The 16,173-nt window shown below is 41.6% G+C and overlaps 1 protein-coding gene across 1 annotated transcript in view; it reads right to left on the bottom strand.

The window, feature by feature from the left end:
• Nucleotides 1–241: 241 nt before the first annotated feature.
• The window catches only part of LOC142159539 (scinderin-like), a 28,311-nt gene continuing 12,379 nt past the window's right edge, over nt 242–16,173 (bottom strand). The window contains exons 2-7 of the mRNA XM_075214432.1: nt 9,317–9,487; nt 7,167–7,344; nt 6,463–6,584; nt 5,978–6,055; nt 3,298–3,358; nt 242–375 (exon numbers count right to left, since the gene is read on the bottom strand). Coding sequence (XP_075070533.1) covers nt 242–375; nt 3,298–3,358; nt 5,978–6,055; nt 6,463–6,584; nt 7,167–7,344; nt 9,317–9,487 — 744 coding nt within the window. The remainder of the gene's footprint in view (nt 376–3,297; nt 3,359–5,977; nt 6,056–6,462; nt 6,585–7,166; nt 7,345–9,316; nt 9,488–16,173) is intronic.

Raw genomic sequence — 16,173 nt, 5'->3', positions numbered from 1 at the left:
CTATGAGGATTGACCACCGTAGTTCTGAATTGTTATTCAACTATCTGATAACGGTAACATTAATGTTGTGAATCCAGAAGTGATTTCAACGCCCCAATCCCGGTATCAAAATAAATTATTGCTCAACGTAGAAATAAGGTCAGTGACAGACATTCTGCAGTATTACAGGATTTCCTAAAACATGTATTTATACAAAAAAATAAAATCATGTTTTTAAAAGAGATCATTTATAAACTGTCTGTTATTTCTGCCATTTTTTGGAATCCCAAGCCAGGAACCATCCGGTGAATGTTGGGGGTTCGCTTCCTTGTCTGACGGTGGTAACGGGGATATTCTTATCTCTTCCTGATGGGTCACTCTCAAGATATCTTTTGGCTATGAAGAAAATAAAATGATGTTCAGAGTAATTGGAAATATAGTTAAGCACAACTTCCTCTTTTTAAAAGACACATCAAACACTAGAGATCCCTATGGTTCTGGAGGGGATGGGGATTCGACCTACTGAAAATCACAACTGTACCATTATATGATGATAAAATATCTCCATTTAAGTCTTGTGTGTTTGGACACTCTAATACAACTACTCTATCTTGTAGGGTTGGGTTTGTGGAAAAGACACAGAGGCCCAGACCTAGGGCAACATAATTCAGTTTAAGCCTCATAGGCAAACCGAGGGGGGGTTCCACTAGTGCCTGGAAACTCCCCTCCAAGCCTGGGGCACTGTATAATTGAGGTGGCTGGACCCTGCTCCTGCTTCACACGGCTCTGCTTGAAAAGAGAGAGCTGCGTGCACCTAACTGTAGTGCAGGCAGCATTGCCCATGTATATTATGGGTATAGGAAGAGTTGGAGAGCAGCCAAGCACTGTCTAAAATTATAGCCACGCCCCAATGCATGCTGGTCACGCCCACTGGCAGCGTGGTGTGGAAACCCCCCTCTACAAATTATGCGTTTGCCCCTGCGTCTGATATGGGGGCAGAAGGGCATTGGCCCCTTGGGGACACTCTTGTTCTTACACAGGTAGTTAGCGTCTGATAGCGCTTCTTTTAGTGCTGTTGAGTCAACTTAACAGTGCCGTCTCTTTATTTAGCATATTCAGAGCGGGAGATTCAATTGCCGGCGGTGTGGCATGCGGACATTGGGCTACATACATTGCAGGCAACTATGGCAGGAATGTCTGCTCGTTTTTTGAGCAGAGATTCCGGAGACACCTTACGTCGTACTGAATGCCCCTGCCCTATTTGAACAGCCTTATAGAATTTTTCACTGTAAGATTTAGAAGCTGAAATAGCTCGGACTGTTCTGCAGGATGTACACTCATCAAAGGTCATCGCCTCATCATTCTTACCCAAAACACCATAAAGCACTATGGAATTTGTTGGTGCTATATAAATAAATGTTGATGATGATGATGATGATGATGATGATGATAATGATATACCCCCACGGTTTGCAGAAAAAACCCTCCCACTCTCCACTTCCCTGTTCCTAGGACTATATGCCCACGCAGAGCTATGAATATCTCTGTCATTGTTCTATGGACATCTCTTCGATGATCAGAGAGACACAATGAAATTGCAAGTTGCAATATTCTACATATTGTCTCCGGCTACACAGTGACTGTCTCCACCGTGTGCAGACAACAGTTAGGCTAGGTACAGACTGGAGTGTTTTCGTCCAATAATCGGGCAAATCAGCTGACATATAACCGTTCGGTCAGAAGTTGGGTTAGTGTGTATAGTGACACAATGGTCGAAAGTCGTTCCAAAGTGCCGATCATCGTTTCATTTGGTTGGTCGTACTGTTTAATATTTTCTGACCAATCACCGACCGATCACGTAGTGTGTATGCACTCATCTCACTATCTCCATAGTGTTTACAGAGTTGTGTTCTTTTCAGCCGATGCTAGTGATGAATGTCCCGATGAATAAATGTAGCGAGTGCTGTAGAAGGAATAATTCATTTGTTCATTCTGAGACAGAATATTTCGTTTCAGAGTCACAGAAGCTAACAAAATTCGCTAGGACATGGGGATAGCTATAACAGGGCAGTTTTAATCAGTGTGACAATGTGACAAGAATGAATGAATGAATATTGTGCTGTCAGTCTCTGAAGACTAGAGGACCAGATGAAGGACCAGATGAAGAGCACAGATCTGAAGGTAAATCATGTCAGTATGTACGCACGAATCGCCAGACTGATCAGACCTTCAGTTGTAGGTACAATCGTTTGAGATAACACTTCTTCAGTGAGTACCTAGCCTTACACTTAAATGCACAATGTAACCAAATAAGCCTCTGGATTATGATATTTGCACAGCAGCACTGTCGGTCAATGAACCACCCAGATATTTGTTAGAACATGACACAGGATATTAGCTGTAAATAACTAAGATTAATGTCTTATCTATCAGATGGTTAAGCAAACACACAGCTGCTGAAAATTTTTAGGTCACTTTATTTTACTTATGAATCTTGTGGTGAGAAAACATGGTGTAAAGAGGATATGAGATCTCGAGGGCTTGTTAAATTTTTTGCAGTATTAACAAACACTGCGGACTACAAACCTCAAATAACACGTACTACGTTTGGTAAAATAAGTCTGATACTTTTAGTAATTTGCATTTAAGTGTCTCTGTCATCCACAGTGGAGGCAGCCATCTTGTACGCTGGGCCAATAGTCATAAAAATGTCGCCTGTCAGTTCATCCGGAACTGGTGACAACACTGAAAGGCTGAGACTAAAAATGGCAGCCTCTGTTGTGTGTAGACGAGTTCACTTTAAATCATGATTTGGGGAAGATTTGTCAAACCTTTAAAAAAAGCTAAAATAGAGGTGTTGCCCATAGCAACCAATCAGATTCAAGCTATCATTTATCTGGTACTTTCTAGAAAATGATAGCTAAAATAATGATTGGTTGCTATGGGCAACACCTCCACTTTTCCTTTTCAGAAGGTTTGACAAATCTACCCCTTTATGTACACAAAACAAAAAGACAGCACTTATCCTTCACACTGCATATCTGTGTGTATCTAGCAAAATGAAAACATGGTTCATATTTTGATCAAAACATTTAAGCCTGCATCCCAGTGTCAAGGGTACCTCATTGTATACAAGTCCAACACTGATCCTTTGTCTGGGATATTTTTGAAATATTTATATCGCATACTTTAATATTGTATAATACTGTATATAAAAATATACATAATATAAAATGAATATGAATTTGAGGACATAAATTAGTGACCGCTTTGTAACGATGTATAATGCTAAGCCAAGACAAAAATAAAATTATTTACCTGCCACTGATGATTCCTTCTTCTCAACATCATTGGAATCAATTCCAATCCACAAAAATATCTATAGGGAATAATAAAATACAGACAAAGTTTTAGTCATATATGAAACATCTATACTGGCTGAGGTTTCATTTGACAGAGCAACTTAAAACTAGAGATGTTCACTGACCCCCGTGTTTTGGTTTTGGATCCCTATTTGTTTGCTAAAATCCCTATCTTTTGCTAAAATCACATAATTTGGCTCTTTTTTTGTTCCTACATTATTATTAACCTCAATAACATTCATTTCCTTTCATTTCCAGTCAATTGTTGTCAAGTGACAAGAACACTGCTACCCCTGTTTCTGTGTGAGCAATGGCACTGGAGACTGGAGAGTGACAAGAACACTGCTACCCCTCCTGTTTCTGTGTGAGCAATGGCACTGAGCAATGTCACTGGAGACTGGAGAGTGACAAGAACACTGCTACCCCTCCTGTTTCTGTGTGAGCAATGGCACTGAGCAATGGCACTGGAGACTGGAGAGTGACAAGAACACTGTTACCTCTGTTTCTGTGTGAGCAATGGCACCGAGCAATGGCACTGGAGACTGGAGAGTGACAAGAACACTTCTACCCCTGTTTCTGTGTGAGCAATGGTGCTGGATCTCCTGGGGAGGGAGGTACTTATGAAATCCAAAACCCGGGAGACAACGCAACAATGACGTTTTGACTCGATTCAGATCCGAGGACACGCAAAAGTACAGAGCCGGCTCACGAGCCTATTCGGATCCCCTAAGTTCGGGTGGGTTCGGTTTTCAGAAAAACGAGCCCCAGCATCTCTAGTTAAAACAAATGTCATTGATAAGCAGAAAAACAGAAAAACTAATTTTTGGAGAAACCTTGAGTGATTCTCTACTCTACAACAGTAATTATTAGGGATGTGCACCGACCACTTTTGGTGTCTCGTGTTTTGTGTTTTGGATTCGGATTTGCTTGAGGTTTTGGGTTCGGATTTGTTTCGCAAAACACCTGACGAAAGGTTTTGGTTCGGATTTAAGGTTTTGGATTCGGATTTATTTTGAAAAAAACATAAAAAGTGTTAAAATCAAGTTTTTTTGGTTTATTTTCACTCCTACGCTATTATTAACCTCAATAACATTCAATAACAATCATTTCCACTAATTCCCAATCTATTCTGAACACCTCACACCTCACAATATTGTTTTTAGTCCAAAACGTTTCACCGAGGTAGCTTTTTGGACTGCATAGTGGAGTGGCCCCGGTACCCAATTTGGTACCGGGGCCACAATACCTCCTCCAACTTTCAAGTGTAGTTTAGTGCATATTGCCAACTTTACGTTTCTCCTCAGATGATTTTAAGTTTCTCTTTTTGCTACTTTTGAGAACTTGGGCTTTTTGGATTTTACATGCCCTGTACTAGGAGATTGGGCATCGGGCTTGCCAGACGACGTTGATGGCATTTCATCGTCTATGTCAGGACTAGTGGCAGCAGCTTCAGCATTAGGAGGAAGTGGGTCTTGATCTTTCCCTACTTTATCCTCCAAATTTTTGTTTTCCAATATATGTAGCACAAGAGAGCGTACCCCTAAGCCACACACACTCGGCAAAGCCTTTAAAAATTATATGCGGCACAGGAGAGTACCACTGGACTTATACTGCTGAATCGGTGAACTTTGTAATATAGTAGTACCACTGGACTTATACTGCTGAATCAGTGAACTTTGTAATATAGCAGTACCACTGGACTTATTATACTGCTGAATCAGTGAACTTTGTAATATAGCAGTACCAATGGACTTATACTGCAGAATCAGTGAACTTTGTAATATTGCAGTACCACTGGACTTATACTGCAGAATGAGTGAACTTTGTAATATAGCAGTACCACTGGACTTATACTGCAGAATGAGTGAACTTTGTAATATTGCAGTACCAATGGACTTATACTGCAGGATTGTTTTTGGATATTTTTTTTAATAGATTTTTTTAATAATTTTTTTTTTTATATAACTTTTTTAAAAAATGTATAACTTGGGAATAATGGGGAAATAACAATGCCCTTAGAAGGACAGAGCACAGGACACAGCACCACTGGACTGAACAGGACACAGCACAGGACCCAGCAGCACCACTGAACTCAGAAGGACAGAGCACAGGACACAGCACCACTGGACTGAGCAGAACACAGCACAGAACTGAACAGCACAGCACAGCTCAGCACAGCACAGCACATCACGAGATATAGCAGGACAGAGGACCACCTAACACACCCTCCCTCTACCCTGATCAATGCCCGATTGAAGATGGCGGCGACTAGCGGGGAATTTATAGGATCCGAGTATCGCGAGATCCGACAGCGGGATTATGACTCAGAGCCTCGCTTTCAGTTTTGCAGTTGACGGGAATACCCGCATCTGTCTCGGATCCGGCTCAGATCGGCAAGGTTCGGGTGGGCTCGGATTTCAGATATCCGAGCCCGCTCATCTCTAGTAATTATCCCATGTGATCTGTCATAGGTAAATCCATAGGTAAATCCCCATTCGCATGACCTCAGGGTTGGAAGATTTTGATCTAGACTGTGAAAATGCGTCTGGCACCATCTGCTGGATTCAATCTGTTAAAACATGAGTTTATGACACTGCAAAAAGTTTCAATAGTAGCAATAATATAACAGCATTTACCTGTTCCCAGGTATCCAGCATCATTACATCATCCTCTGCCAGGTCTTCCTGTGTAAATTCCCCCGGTACCTCTTCAACCTATATGACATCACATCAGAGCAATTTGATCACACGGAGGAGAGATTGCAAAAAGTACAACAGATACTAACTGGCTGCCAATCAAGGTCTATTGTAATAATTGAGTCAGAGGTAATTGGTGGATAGGTGACAGGGAAATTATTTGCTAATAAAGATTAACAGAAACATGCTTCATCCACACAGATGGGCTATAAATAGCATATGTAAGTGATGTATTTCAACCATAAGATACAACTTGATATTAACAATCTGAAAATTGTTAGAAAGTCAAGTTATTACCAACTTAGAGATAATATAGTATTAAAAATGTGCGGGGCTTTCCTTTAATTTCAATTAAATGTGCAGACCATATTAAAGTAAAAATGTATGGACTAAGGTCCTTGAGAAGCAAAGTTAATTCTACTCACCAGAAACCGCCCGGTTCTGTTCGAACATCCAAACAGTTTTGGTGGATGATCTTCAAGTGCAGTTTCAAGTAGAGGGGAAGTCTGATAGTCCTTTTTACCCCCGAGAGTTGTCCAAAATACATCTTTTAGAAGACATACACATGATTTACAGCATGTATATTCATATAATGAGAAATACAACTAAATATATACACACATGTTTTAATATGATCCATGTTAACTGGGGCACAATATAGTGTGTCCTGCTTTTGTTTTTTATAGTTATCAAAGCTCAGAGTCAAACTATCGATATAGATTTTCATACATTGATCATTTCATTCAGAGAAGATGAAGTAGTTAAACAGGAAAAATAAGATTTAAGAGTTTTGTTATATCATGCTACATACACACCCATAGAATTTTCATACGGAAAGGGATATATTTACTAAACTGCGGGTTTGAAAAAGTGGAGATGTTGCCTATAGCAACCAATCAGATTCTAGTTATCACTTATTTAGTACATTCTACAAAATGACAGCTAGAATCTGATTGGTTGCTATAGGCAACATCTCCACTTATTCTCAAGTTTAGTAAATAGACCCCAAAGTCTTTTAAGTGTTTAAGTGCAACTGTAATTTGTGCTGATCTCTCCCAGACATATTTCCAGGCACCTGCAATGTAAGTATCTGTAAAACAATCATCGCTATTGAGATATTAACACAAACCTGGTTCCTGGCCTTCAGCTATTTTTGTCCCGTTAAATTTCAGAGTTTTGACCAAGTACTCGGCCCCCTTTATTTCTTCCTCATTTGCACCTTTCCCGATCCACATTATGGCAGAGTTATTTTGAAGTTTCAGAACAAAAGCATCATTGGCATTGAGTGAGCTGGCATCAGCATCAACCTACAGAACAGAAGTGTCCTGACGTTATAGACATATCTACGAAGCACTGTGCATTATAATCATACTTGCCAACCTTATGTTGGCCGGGTCCGGGAGATCCTGGAGGGCTGGCGGGGTGTATGGGCGGAGGAGGCGGAGTTTCATGATTCACATGATTTTGGCCCCGCCCCCAGTGACGTAATGCCTGTTTTGGGTCTTTTTAAAAGACCCCAAACAAGCATTACATCACTGGGGGCGGGGCCAAAAGGATGAGAATCGCGAAGCCCTGCCCACCCGCCCGTACATTCCGGCTCTAATTTAATTGAAGTTGGCCGATGAGCCAGATGTGGGAGAATCGCCACCTCCCCAGGGAGTCCTTGAGACTGACCTCAATTTTGGGAGTCTCCCGGACATTCCGGGAGAGTTGGCAAGTACGATTATAATATGTTATAAATTCCTCTTTGTCACCTGCACGGTTTGCAGTCAGGGGAGGGCTGGCAAATTTTAGTCCAGGGGCAAGACTGGACTCAGCAGCCTATCAGAAACATTTTAAAGGAAACATAATGCAGGTATCCCAGTGACCCGGCCTAAGGTAGCCCACTATGGGACCGGCCCAGGGGGCAGAAGCCCCCCTGCCCCCCATCCCAGCCTTCCCCTGTTTGCAGTATTACAATTAATGAATGAGAACATTTGTTTCCCCTGTCATTGATTTTAATAGATATTCTGGTTTAAACAAAAAACCTTGAAATCTGATTCCTCTGTGAAGCTTGAGGCAGCCTATTCCTGAGCAGGAGTTTAGTCCAAGAAATTCCAAATTATACCCACCATTGTGTTTGAAACCACCACCCATCGCCGGCGGTTTAGTGGTTCAAACCGCCACATTTACTATAGGGCGGCTTGAGGCTACAATTTAAAATGACTGCCGATGTACCGCGGATTGAAAAAGTTAAACCGCCGGTGGTTGTGTCCAAACCACCGGTGGTTTGGATGAAACCGCCATCAAAACCGCCATCCAAAGGACAGAACAGGACAGTTTTAATACCTGCTACAGAATGACTGGTTAGCTCACACAGGCTGTTTGAACTATTTTGCCATTCTGAACATAAGATAAAGCACCATTGACATTTAAATTAGGTTGGCAATCATTATTTATTGATTAAGGGGCAAAATTAATTAAATATTAACTTGATTTTCCAAATAATTAAAATATCAATGGGGCTTTCTCTTATGTTCTGATGGCAGATTAGCTCAAACAGCAGCAGTTTGAACAATCTCAACACTCACAACCACCTCTTTCATTTTGGCTGTTTGGATGGCTGTTTTGCGGTGGTTTTGAAAATCCCAGCTTAGTAAATCCGGCTGTTTGTATGTTCATCATTGTTAAAATCAGGATGGCGGTTTGTAATGTGGTGGTCTTGAAAAATGTCAATTCTGGCCGTTTTAATGGCGGTTTAGGCTTTAGTAAATCCGGCGGTTTTGAAACCGCCAGAAAAATAGCCCAAAACCGGCGGTAAGTAAATCTAGCCCCTGGAGTGAATCTTCAAGCCTTCCATTTCTCTAGTAAGTGGGATATCAGAATCTCTTACTCTCCTCGTCACCCACTTTGCCTTCCTCTCTTGGCACCTGATCCCCAAACACCCTCCTTTGTGATCCTGTCACGTGATACCCTGTTCTCTCCCCTCGCACAATCTCCTCTCCTCTGGGACCCTCTACCCAGTCCCCTAAAATCTTTCCCCTTCTACGGTGATGAGAAATTATGTGAGTCTCTTATTAGAGTGTAACAAGACTTGTTTAAAATAAAAACAAAACCGACACTGAATTATATGAACTGGTTATTAGTTTTGTTTTTTTGTATATTTGTTTCATTAAGTGAAAAACACCAATTGAATTCCCAAAAAACCCAAAATATGTATTTTGTATTTTCAGACAGGATTGTGGACTCGAGATTGAGAGGTCATTCTAAACATGCAACATTTGATTTGTACTTTCATACCTCATAGATCCTTGTAATCGATCCTAAGTTCTTTCGCACTTGAAACAAGCGTATAGGACGAGGAGGGGTCTGACCTCCCTTCCTTGATGTGCCATCTTTGTATACAATAAGCGGCTTGTCTTTGAATATAGCCAATAAATGGGGTGGTTCTTTTCCTTGGGAAACACGAGTCTGAAAAATGAAGAATATTATGTATTTATTTTATATACCAAATGGCAGGAAGCCTGTTTGTGATCTGAGACAATAATCCCGAGAATACAATACAACAATTCACTAGGACACATCAATAATAAACTTTATAAGGCACATCAGTATGCGTCTGATATTTCCTAGCTGTCATCCAATAAATCATTAACTCCTTTTCAAAATCTCCCTGGAGGGTTGTCCAGTATGGCTGCCAGCAGTGCCGTAACTAGACATTTTAGTGCCCTGGGCGAGACAGGGCACCGGCGCCCCCCATCTAAGTGGGAGTGACATTTGCCAAGTGGGTGTGGCCAACCTAATGTGGGGGTGTGGCTAGCACTTTACTGAATGAATTCTTTTGTATTGCTGTGTAGTTGGTAGCCTCAAAAATACAGGTGTAACCTATACAAATTTCTCTCACTATAGGGAAGAAATATAAGAGCCCTTGGCTACACCTGTATTTTTTGCAATAGACACTATGTGGAGGAAAATAGAAATCATAGATTATGAATATGAAAATGACAAATTTTCTATTTCCTGTACTTTACACGACATACACTATATAAATTTGGATTTTTAAATACATATAAACCCAGTGCTGGAAGTGGGCTGCAGGATGACAAGTAAGAGGAATAGGGGAGAAGATGGTGCAAGGGGGTAGATGAGAGGGACAGGGGAGAAGGTGGCACAGAGGGGGTAGTAGATGAGAGAGCCTGGGGACAAGGTGGCACAGAGGGGGTAGTAGATGAGAGAGCCTGGGGACAAGGTGGCACAGAGGGGGTAGTAGATGAGAGAGCCTGGGGACAAGGTGGCACAGAGGGGGTAGTAGATGAGAGAGCCTGGGGACAAGGTGGCACAGAGGGGGTAGTAGATGAGAGAGCCTGGGGACAAGGTGGCACAGAGGGGGTAGTAGATGAGAGAGCCTGGGGACAAGGTGGCACAGAGGGGGTAGTAGATGAGAGGGCCTGGGGACAAGGTGGCACATGGGGGGGGAGTAGATGAGAGGAACTGGGGAGAAGGTGGCACAGGGGGGTAGATGAGAGGGACTGTGGAGAAGGTGGGACAGGGGGGTAGATGAGAGGGACTGTGGAGAAGGTGGGACAGGGGGGTAGATGAGAGGAACTGAGAAGGTGGGACAGGGGGGTAGATGAGAAGGACTGGGGAGAAGGTGGCACAAGGGGGTAGATGAGAGGGACTGTGGAGAAGGTGGGACAGGGGGGTAGATGAGAGGGACTGGGGAGAAGGTGGCACAAGGGGGTAGATGAGAGGGACTGGGGACAAGGTGGCACATGGGGGGGGGGAGTAGATGAGAGGAACTGGGGAGAAGGTGGCACAGGGGGGTAGATGAGAGGGACTGTGGAGAAGGTGGGACAGGGGGGTAGATGAGAGGAACTGAGAAGGTGGGACAGGGGGGTAGATGAGAAGGACTGGGGAGAAGGTGGCACAGGGGGGTAGATGAGAGGGACTGTGGAGAAGGTGGGACAGGGGGGTAGATGAGAGGGACTGGGGAGAAGGTGGCACAAGGGGGTAGATGAGAGGGACTGGGGAGAAGGTGGCACAGATGGGGTAGATGAGAGGGACAGGGGAGAATACATAAATGCAAAATACCAAAAAATACAATACCAAAAAATAATCATTATACATTTTCATGTCCCCTGCCCCCATAGATTTTGCTTCCCCACTACACTCCCTCAGTTTTTGCTCCTGGATGGAGCACCCTATTTCCTATTTTTTTTTTTTAAATATATATTTTAATTACAATATAACATTTACTTACCTATTTTTCTTCCCTCCTGGATGGTCAGCATAGCAGTCAGCAGTAGATGCAGGGGACTCACTCTCTCTGCTCAGCAATGGCCGCTCCTCACTCTTTTCAGAGGGGGGGGGTGGAGCGGAGCACAGCATCCTGGAAGGGGAGGGGGGCGGGTCCTGACAAATAACTTTATACACACTGTCTGACAGACAGTGTGATCATTCTTTGACCAGCCACCACACTAGCCCCTCCCCCGACTCGCGGCACCCGACCCCCCTCCCCCGACTCACGGTAACTGACCCCCCCTCCCCCGACTCGCGGCACCCCCCCTGCATGAGTCGCGGGGGGGGGGGGCAATATTTTTTTATTTTATTTTATTTTTTTTAGATATTTTTTTTTTACTTTGAGCCACAGAGGGGAAGGTAGCGGGCGGCTGCTGCGCCCCCTCGGGCTTGCGCTCGGGGCGACGGCACCGCCCGCACCACCCTAGTTACGGCTCTGGCTGCCAGTCACACACAACCAGATTCACAGCCCTCAGTATGTCATGATGACAGAGGTGGGGAGAAAGGAGGGGAGGATTTTGTAGTATACCGAGCAGACAGAGCTCAGAGGGGCTTTCCAAAGCCTCTCTGCTCACTACATCATGTGCCATTTGACTGTGGTTGCCATGGTAGTCAAACCAGCAATAGCACTACTAACCCTATCAGGTACAGTGTGAAACGTACAAAAAAGCCCTACTGCCCCGAAAAATTTAATTTTTTGCCTTTTCATAAACCTGCCCCATATTCTTTATGGTATCTATACCATAGGCTATATGTACAACTCGACCAAGTGACACTGATGTCTGTGCAGCACATTCTTATTGTAGTAAATTAACACTCTCAGCTGTCACTGCTCTGTGTCAGTTGTCACAACGTTGACTCGACCATTTCACGTCAATATATAATGTTATCGATAGGCAGCACCGGCCGAGCAGTTCTAGTAACCATGATTAATAAAGATACTCTGAGCACGGACTGACCTTTGTAACTTAGGGGCTGTGTTTGCTTTGCCTTATACATTTTATGTGATTATTTTTAGAAACGAAAGGTTGTTTTATGTTAATCATTGATAAGAGTGAGAAAACAGAAATGTTTTATGTATTTTAAGCTTTGCAGATGTGTAATACAACCTATGGGCGTATTTAATTGTTGCTCCGGGCGCCGCCGGAACGAGCGCGTTAAAACTATTACTGTTTATACGGTAATATTGCGCGTAATTACCGTTCATACGGTAATTTACTCGCTCAATTTCAGCTTGCTGCTCAGGGAGCTGCGAGCTGAAATCGAGCGAGTAATTACCGTATAAACGGTAATAGTTTTAACGCGCTCGTTCCGGCGGCGCCCGGAGCAACAATTGAATACGCCCTCTAGAGTCTTTACTTACTAAAAATATCAACTGCCTTTATGTCATTGTCATTGTAGAAGATTAAGAAGGAAATAGTGTGTATCGATATATATATATATATATATATATATATATATATATATATATATATATATATAGACAGTGGGGAAAAGGGCAGTGTCCTACGGACTGTTAAAAGAACTTAACTGCTGGTTTAAAAAAGTAGAGATGTTGCCTATAGCAACCAATCAGATTCTAGTTTTCATTTATTTAGTATATTCTACAAAATGACAGCTAGAATCTGATTGGTTGCTATAGGCAACATCTCCACTTTTTCAAACCCTCAGTTTAGTAAATAAACCCCTAAGAGTCTTTCTGGGAGTCTACAGGCTCATGCTGCAGACAGGGTTACTCCTTCACACTTCTCTGCACAGGTGGAGCACATGGGTGTGATTAATTTCTGGTTTAGTAAGTGAGTGCTGGGGGGAAGCATAAATAGCTGGTTTTGTGCTGTGGGCGGGGCCACCAACGCTGAACTAGGTGACCGGTGACTAGAAAGGTGACTGAGTGTTTAGCTAGAATCAAGGTCGCAGGAAACTGTAAATACTTTTGTTTGTTTAATTGCCGGAATTTCACCTCTTGCTGTCGGTACCATGTTGACATGTATAATGTGCAGGGCATAATCTGTTTGCTGTGTTTATATATATATATATATATATATATATATATCTATATATATATATATATATATATATATATATATATATATATATATCTATATATATATATATATATATATATATATATATATATATATATATATATATCTATATATATATATATATATATATATATATATATATATATATATATATATATATATATATAGATAGATATAGTTGTTTGAAAAGACTGCACTCACATCTTCAAGTAAATCCTCCTTTGGGGTGCTCCACAATAGCTCCCGTTTCCATAGTAGTTAGTGCATATTCAAAAAGTAGAGAAGACACTCGCCATTTAAAACAAATAGATTGCATGCATCCGTCCCCCACAGTGTTACTAACAACATGTGTTCCACCCCGGAATGCATGTGAAGGGTCACATGGTTTCAGACTTCTGTTTTTAAAATACTACTAAATACTACATTCTACCACTACACAGTAAATATCGTCTCCCATTACTCCATCAATGAACATATCACCTTCTTCAGACTCCATTTCTAGCTGCACAACGATTTAGCTATAAATTCTTCACTACAAGTTCGTAATTCTAATTCTGTTGTGCGTTCCATTGTGGAACGCATAGCAGGAAGTCTAGGAAGGCATTACCGGCTCGGAGTCTCACTATATACATTTCCAACAGGTGATGTATCATCTTCATCCAACAATAAGATGTATCTGGTTAGAGACATCACTTCTAAAGTTGGTATAATTAGATTTTGTAGTTAGATTTTATATATAGAATCGCTATGCGTTCCACTGTGGAACACACAGCAGGAAGTGAACAGACAGACTTTCGGTTAGTAATTAAATCAATCATATTATAATTTTTAAAGCTTCTTATTTATGTATCATATTTTCCACAATAAAGCACCTTTACTTGGAGATATCCAATCCTAGGCATAAACAAATTGGGGCTCAAGTATAGCATTGCTATGTCATTTATACATCTAATAAACTCCTCCTTTGTATCCAACCAAATCAGAAAGACATCATCTATATATCTCTTGTAATTTAATATTTTTGAACCTTGGTCAAAGAAAAAATTTTTTTTTTTTTAAATTCTGACATATACAGATTGGCATATGCTGTTGCCAGGTTAGACCCCATGGCCGTACCAGCAAGTTGTTTATAGTAAGTATCCCCATATTTGAAATAATTATACTCCAAAACAATTTTCAACAGATTTAATAAAAATTCAGTTGAGGATTAGTTGTTCTTCTACCAGTCATTATCTTTCTGACTGACTAATACCAGTTTCATGTGGTATAATAGTATATAACTAAGCCACATCCATTGTAACTAGCCAGGCTTCTGCAGGTATGTCTATCAATTCATATATTTTTTGTATGTAAATCTGTTGTATCCTTTAAATAGCTTGGAATCAATAAAACATACATCTGTAGATAAGTATCTAGATACTGTGCAATTGGTTGTAAGATAGAATTAATTGTCGATATAACCGGGCGACCATGTGGGTGATCCATTGTTTTATATATTTTTGGGCAGAACCGTGACTTAAAATTTTAGCGCCTGGGACGAGAATGTAAATATGTTGCTCCCCTAGCTCGCAATTTTAACCAAATTAACCAAAAATATTTATAAACTACACCCCACTTCAGCGTTTTGCCCTGGACGTCGCCCCTATCGCACAGCCCTAGTTACTGCCCTGTTTTTGGGCCTGTCCAACCTGCGGCCCTCCAGGTGTTGTGAAGCTACAAGCCTCAGCATGCTTTGCCGGTAGACAACCAGTTGATAGCTGGAAGGGCATGCTGGGACTTGTAGTTTCACAACACCTGGATGGCCGCAGGTTGGACATGCCTGGTATAGATGATCGGGCACTTCGGGTGTTCCGTTTTTAAATATTCCCCAACTATTTCAGCTTTTCAGCCACACTGTATCCCTTGGTCTATGAGGTTGTCTACCTTAGAGTTTATAATTTGTGTAGGATTATAGTTTACTTATTTATAAACTGTTACATCTGCCAGTTGTTTTGAAATCTCCATATCATAATCCTTAATATTTTGGATCACAATTGCACCTCCTTTGACAGCAGGTCGTATCACTATCTGTTCATTATTTATAAGAGACTTTAAAGCCGCTCTCTGCTCTCTCGTTAGATTGTCAAAATGATGATCAGATTTATATTTAGTCTTAATTTCCTGATCTAATAATCTAAGGAAGGTTTTTATACTTGGATAAATTAATTGGGAGTCAAATGTGCTGTTCTTCTTCTTTTTGGACCCAAATGAGGTTGGATGTGTTTTTATTTTATATTTAGTGGGAAATATTCTCTAAGTCTTAATTTCCTCCCAATTTTATAGTGATCCACTGCCCACTGAAAATCGTCATGTTGTAGAGTATGGACAAATGTAAGTCCCAAAGACAGCAATGATGCCTCAGCCATGGTTAAAGTGTATGTGGAAAGATTGAATAATAGTTCTGGGTCTTTTTCCTGCTGTAATTTATTATATCCCCCTCTCCTTGTGTGTGACCTCCTCTTCTTTTTGTATTTGTAGTCTGTTTGGATCTGTTGGCTATCCTTAAAAAAAAGGTAGAGGTGCCCCCTTGTGGGTAACATATCCACTGAATCTGTGTCTGATGTAGACTGTGAAGAAAATGTGAAAACTGTAAATGATGAATACATGCACTAGCAGGGCCGGTGCAAGGTTTCTGGGCACCCTAGGCAAAGCCCCAGCCTGGCGCCCCTGCCCCCCCCCCCCTCCCCCACCAACACCCTCGACCCATACTCAAACTCATCAAGAAGAGAACTGAATGCTTCAAGTCAGATTAAAGGGAATTTAAAATGCAATTGA

Source organism: Mixophyes fleayi, chromosome 5 (genome assembly GCF_038048845.1).
Source record: "Mixophyes fleayi isolate aMixFle1 chromosome 5, aMixFle1.hap1, whole genome shotgun sequence".
NCBI classification, from domain to species: domain Eukaryota; kingdom Metazoa; phylum Chordata; class Amphibia; order Anura; family Limnodynastidae; genus Mixophyes; species Mixophyes fleayi.
The sequence above is the reverse complement of the archived record's forward strand: the minus strand, read 5'-3'. Positions and strand labels throughout refer to the sequence as shown.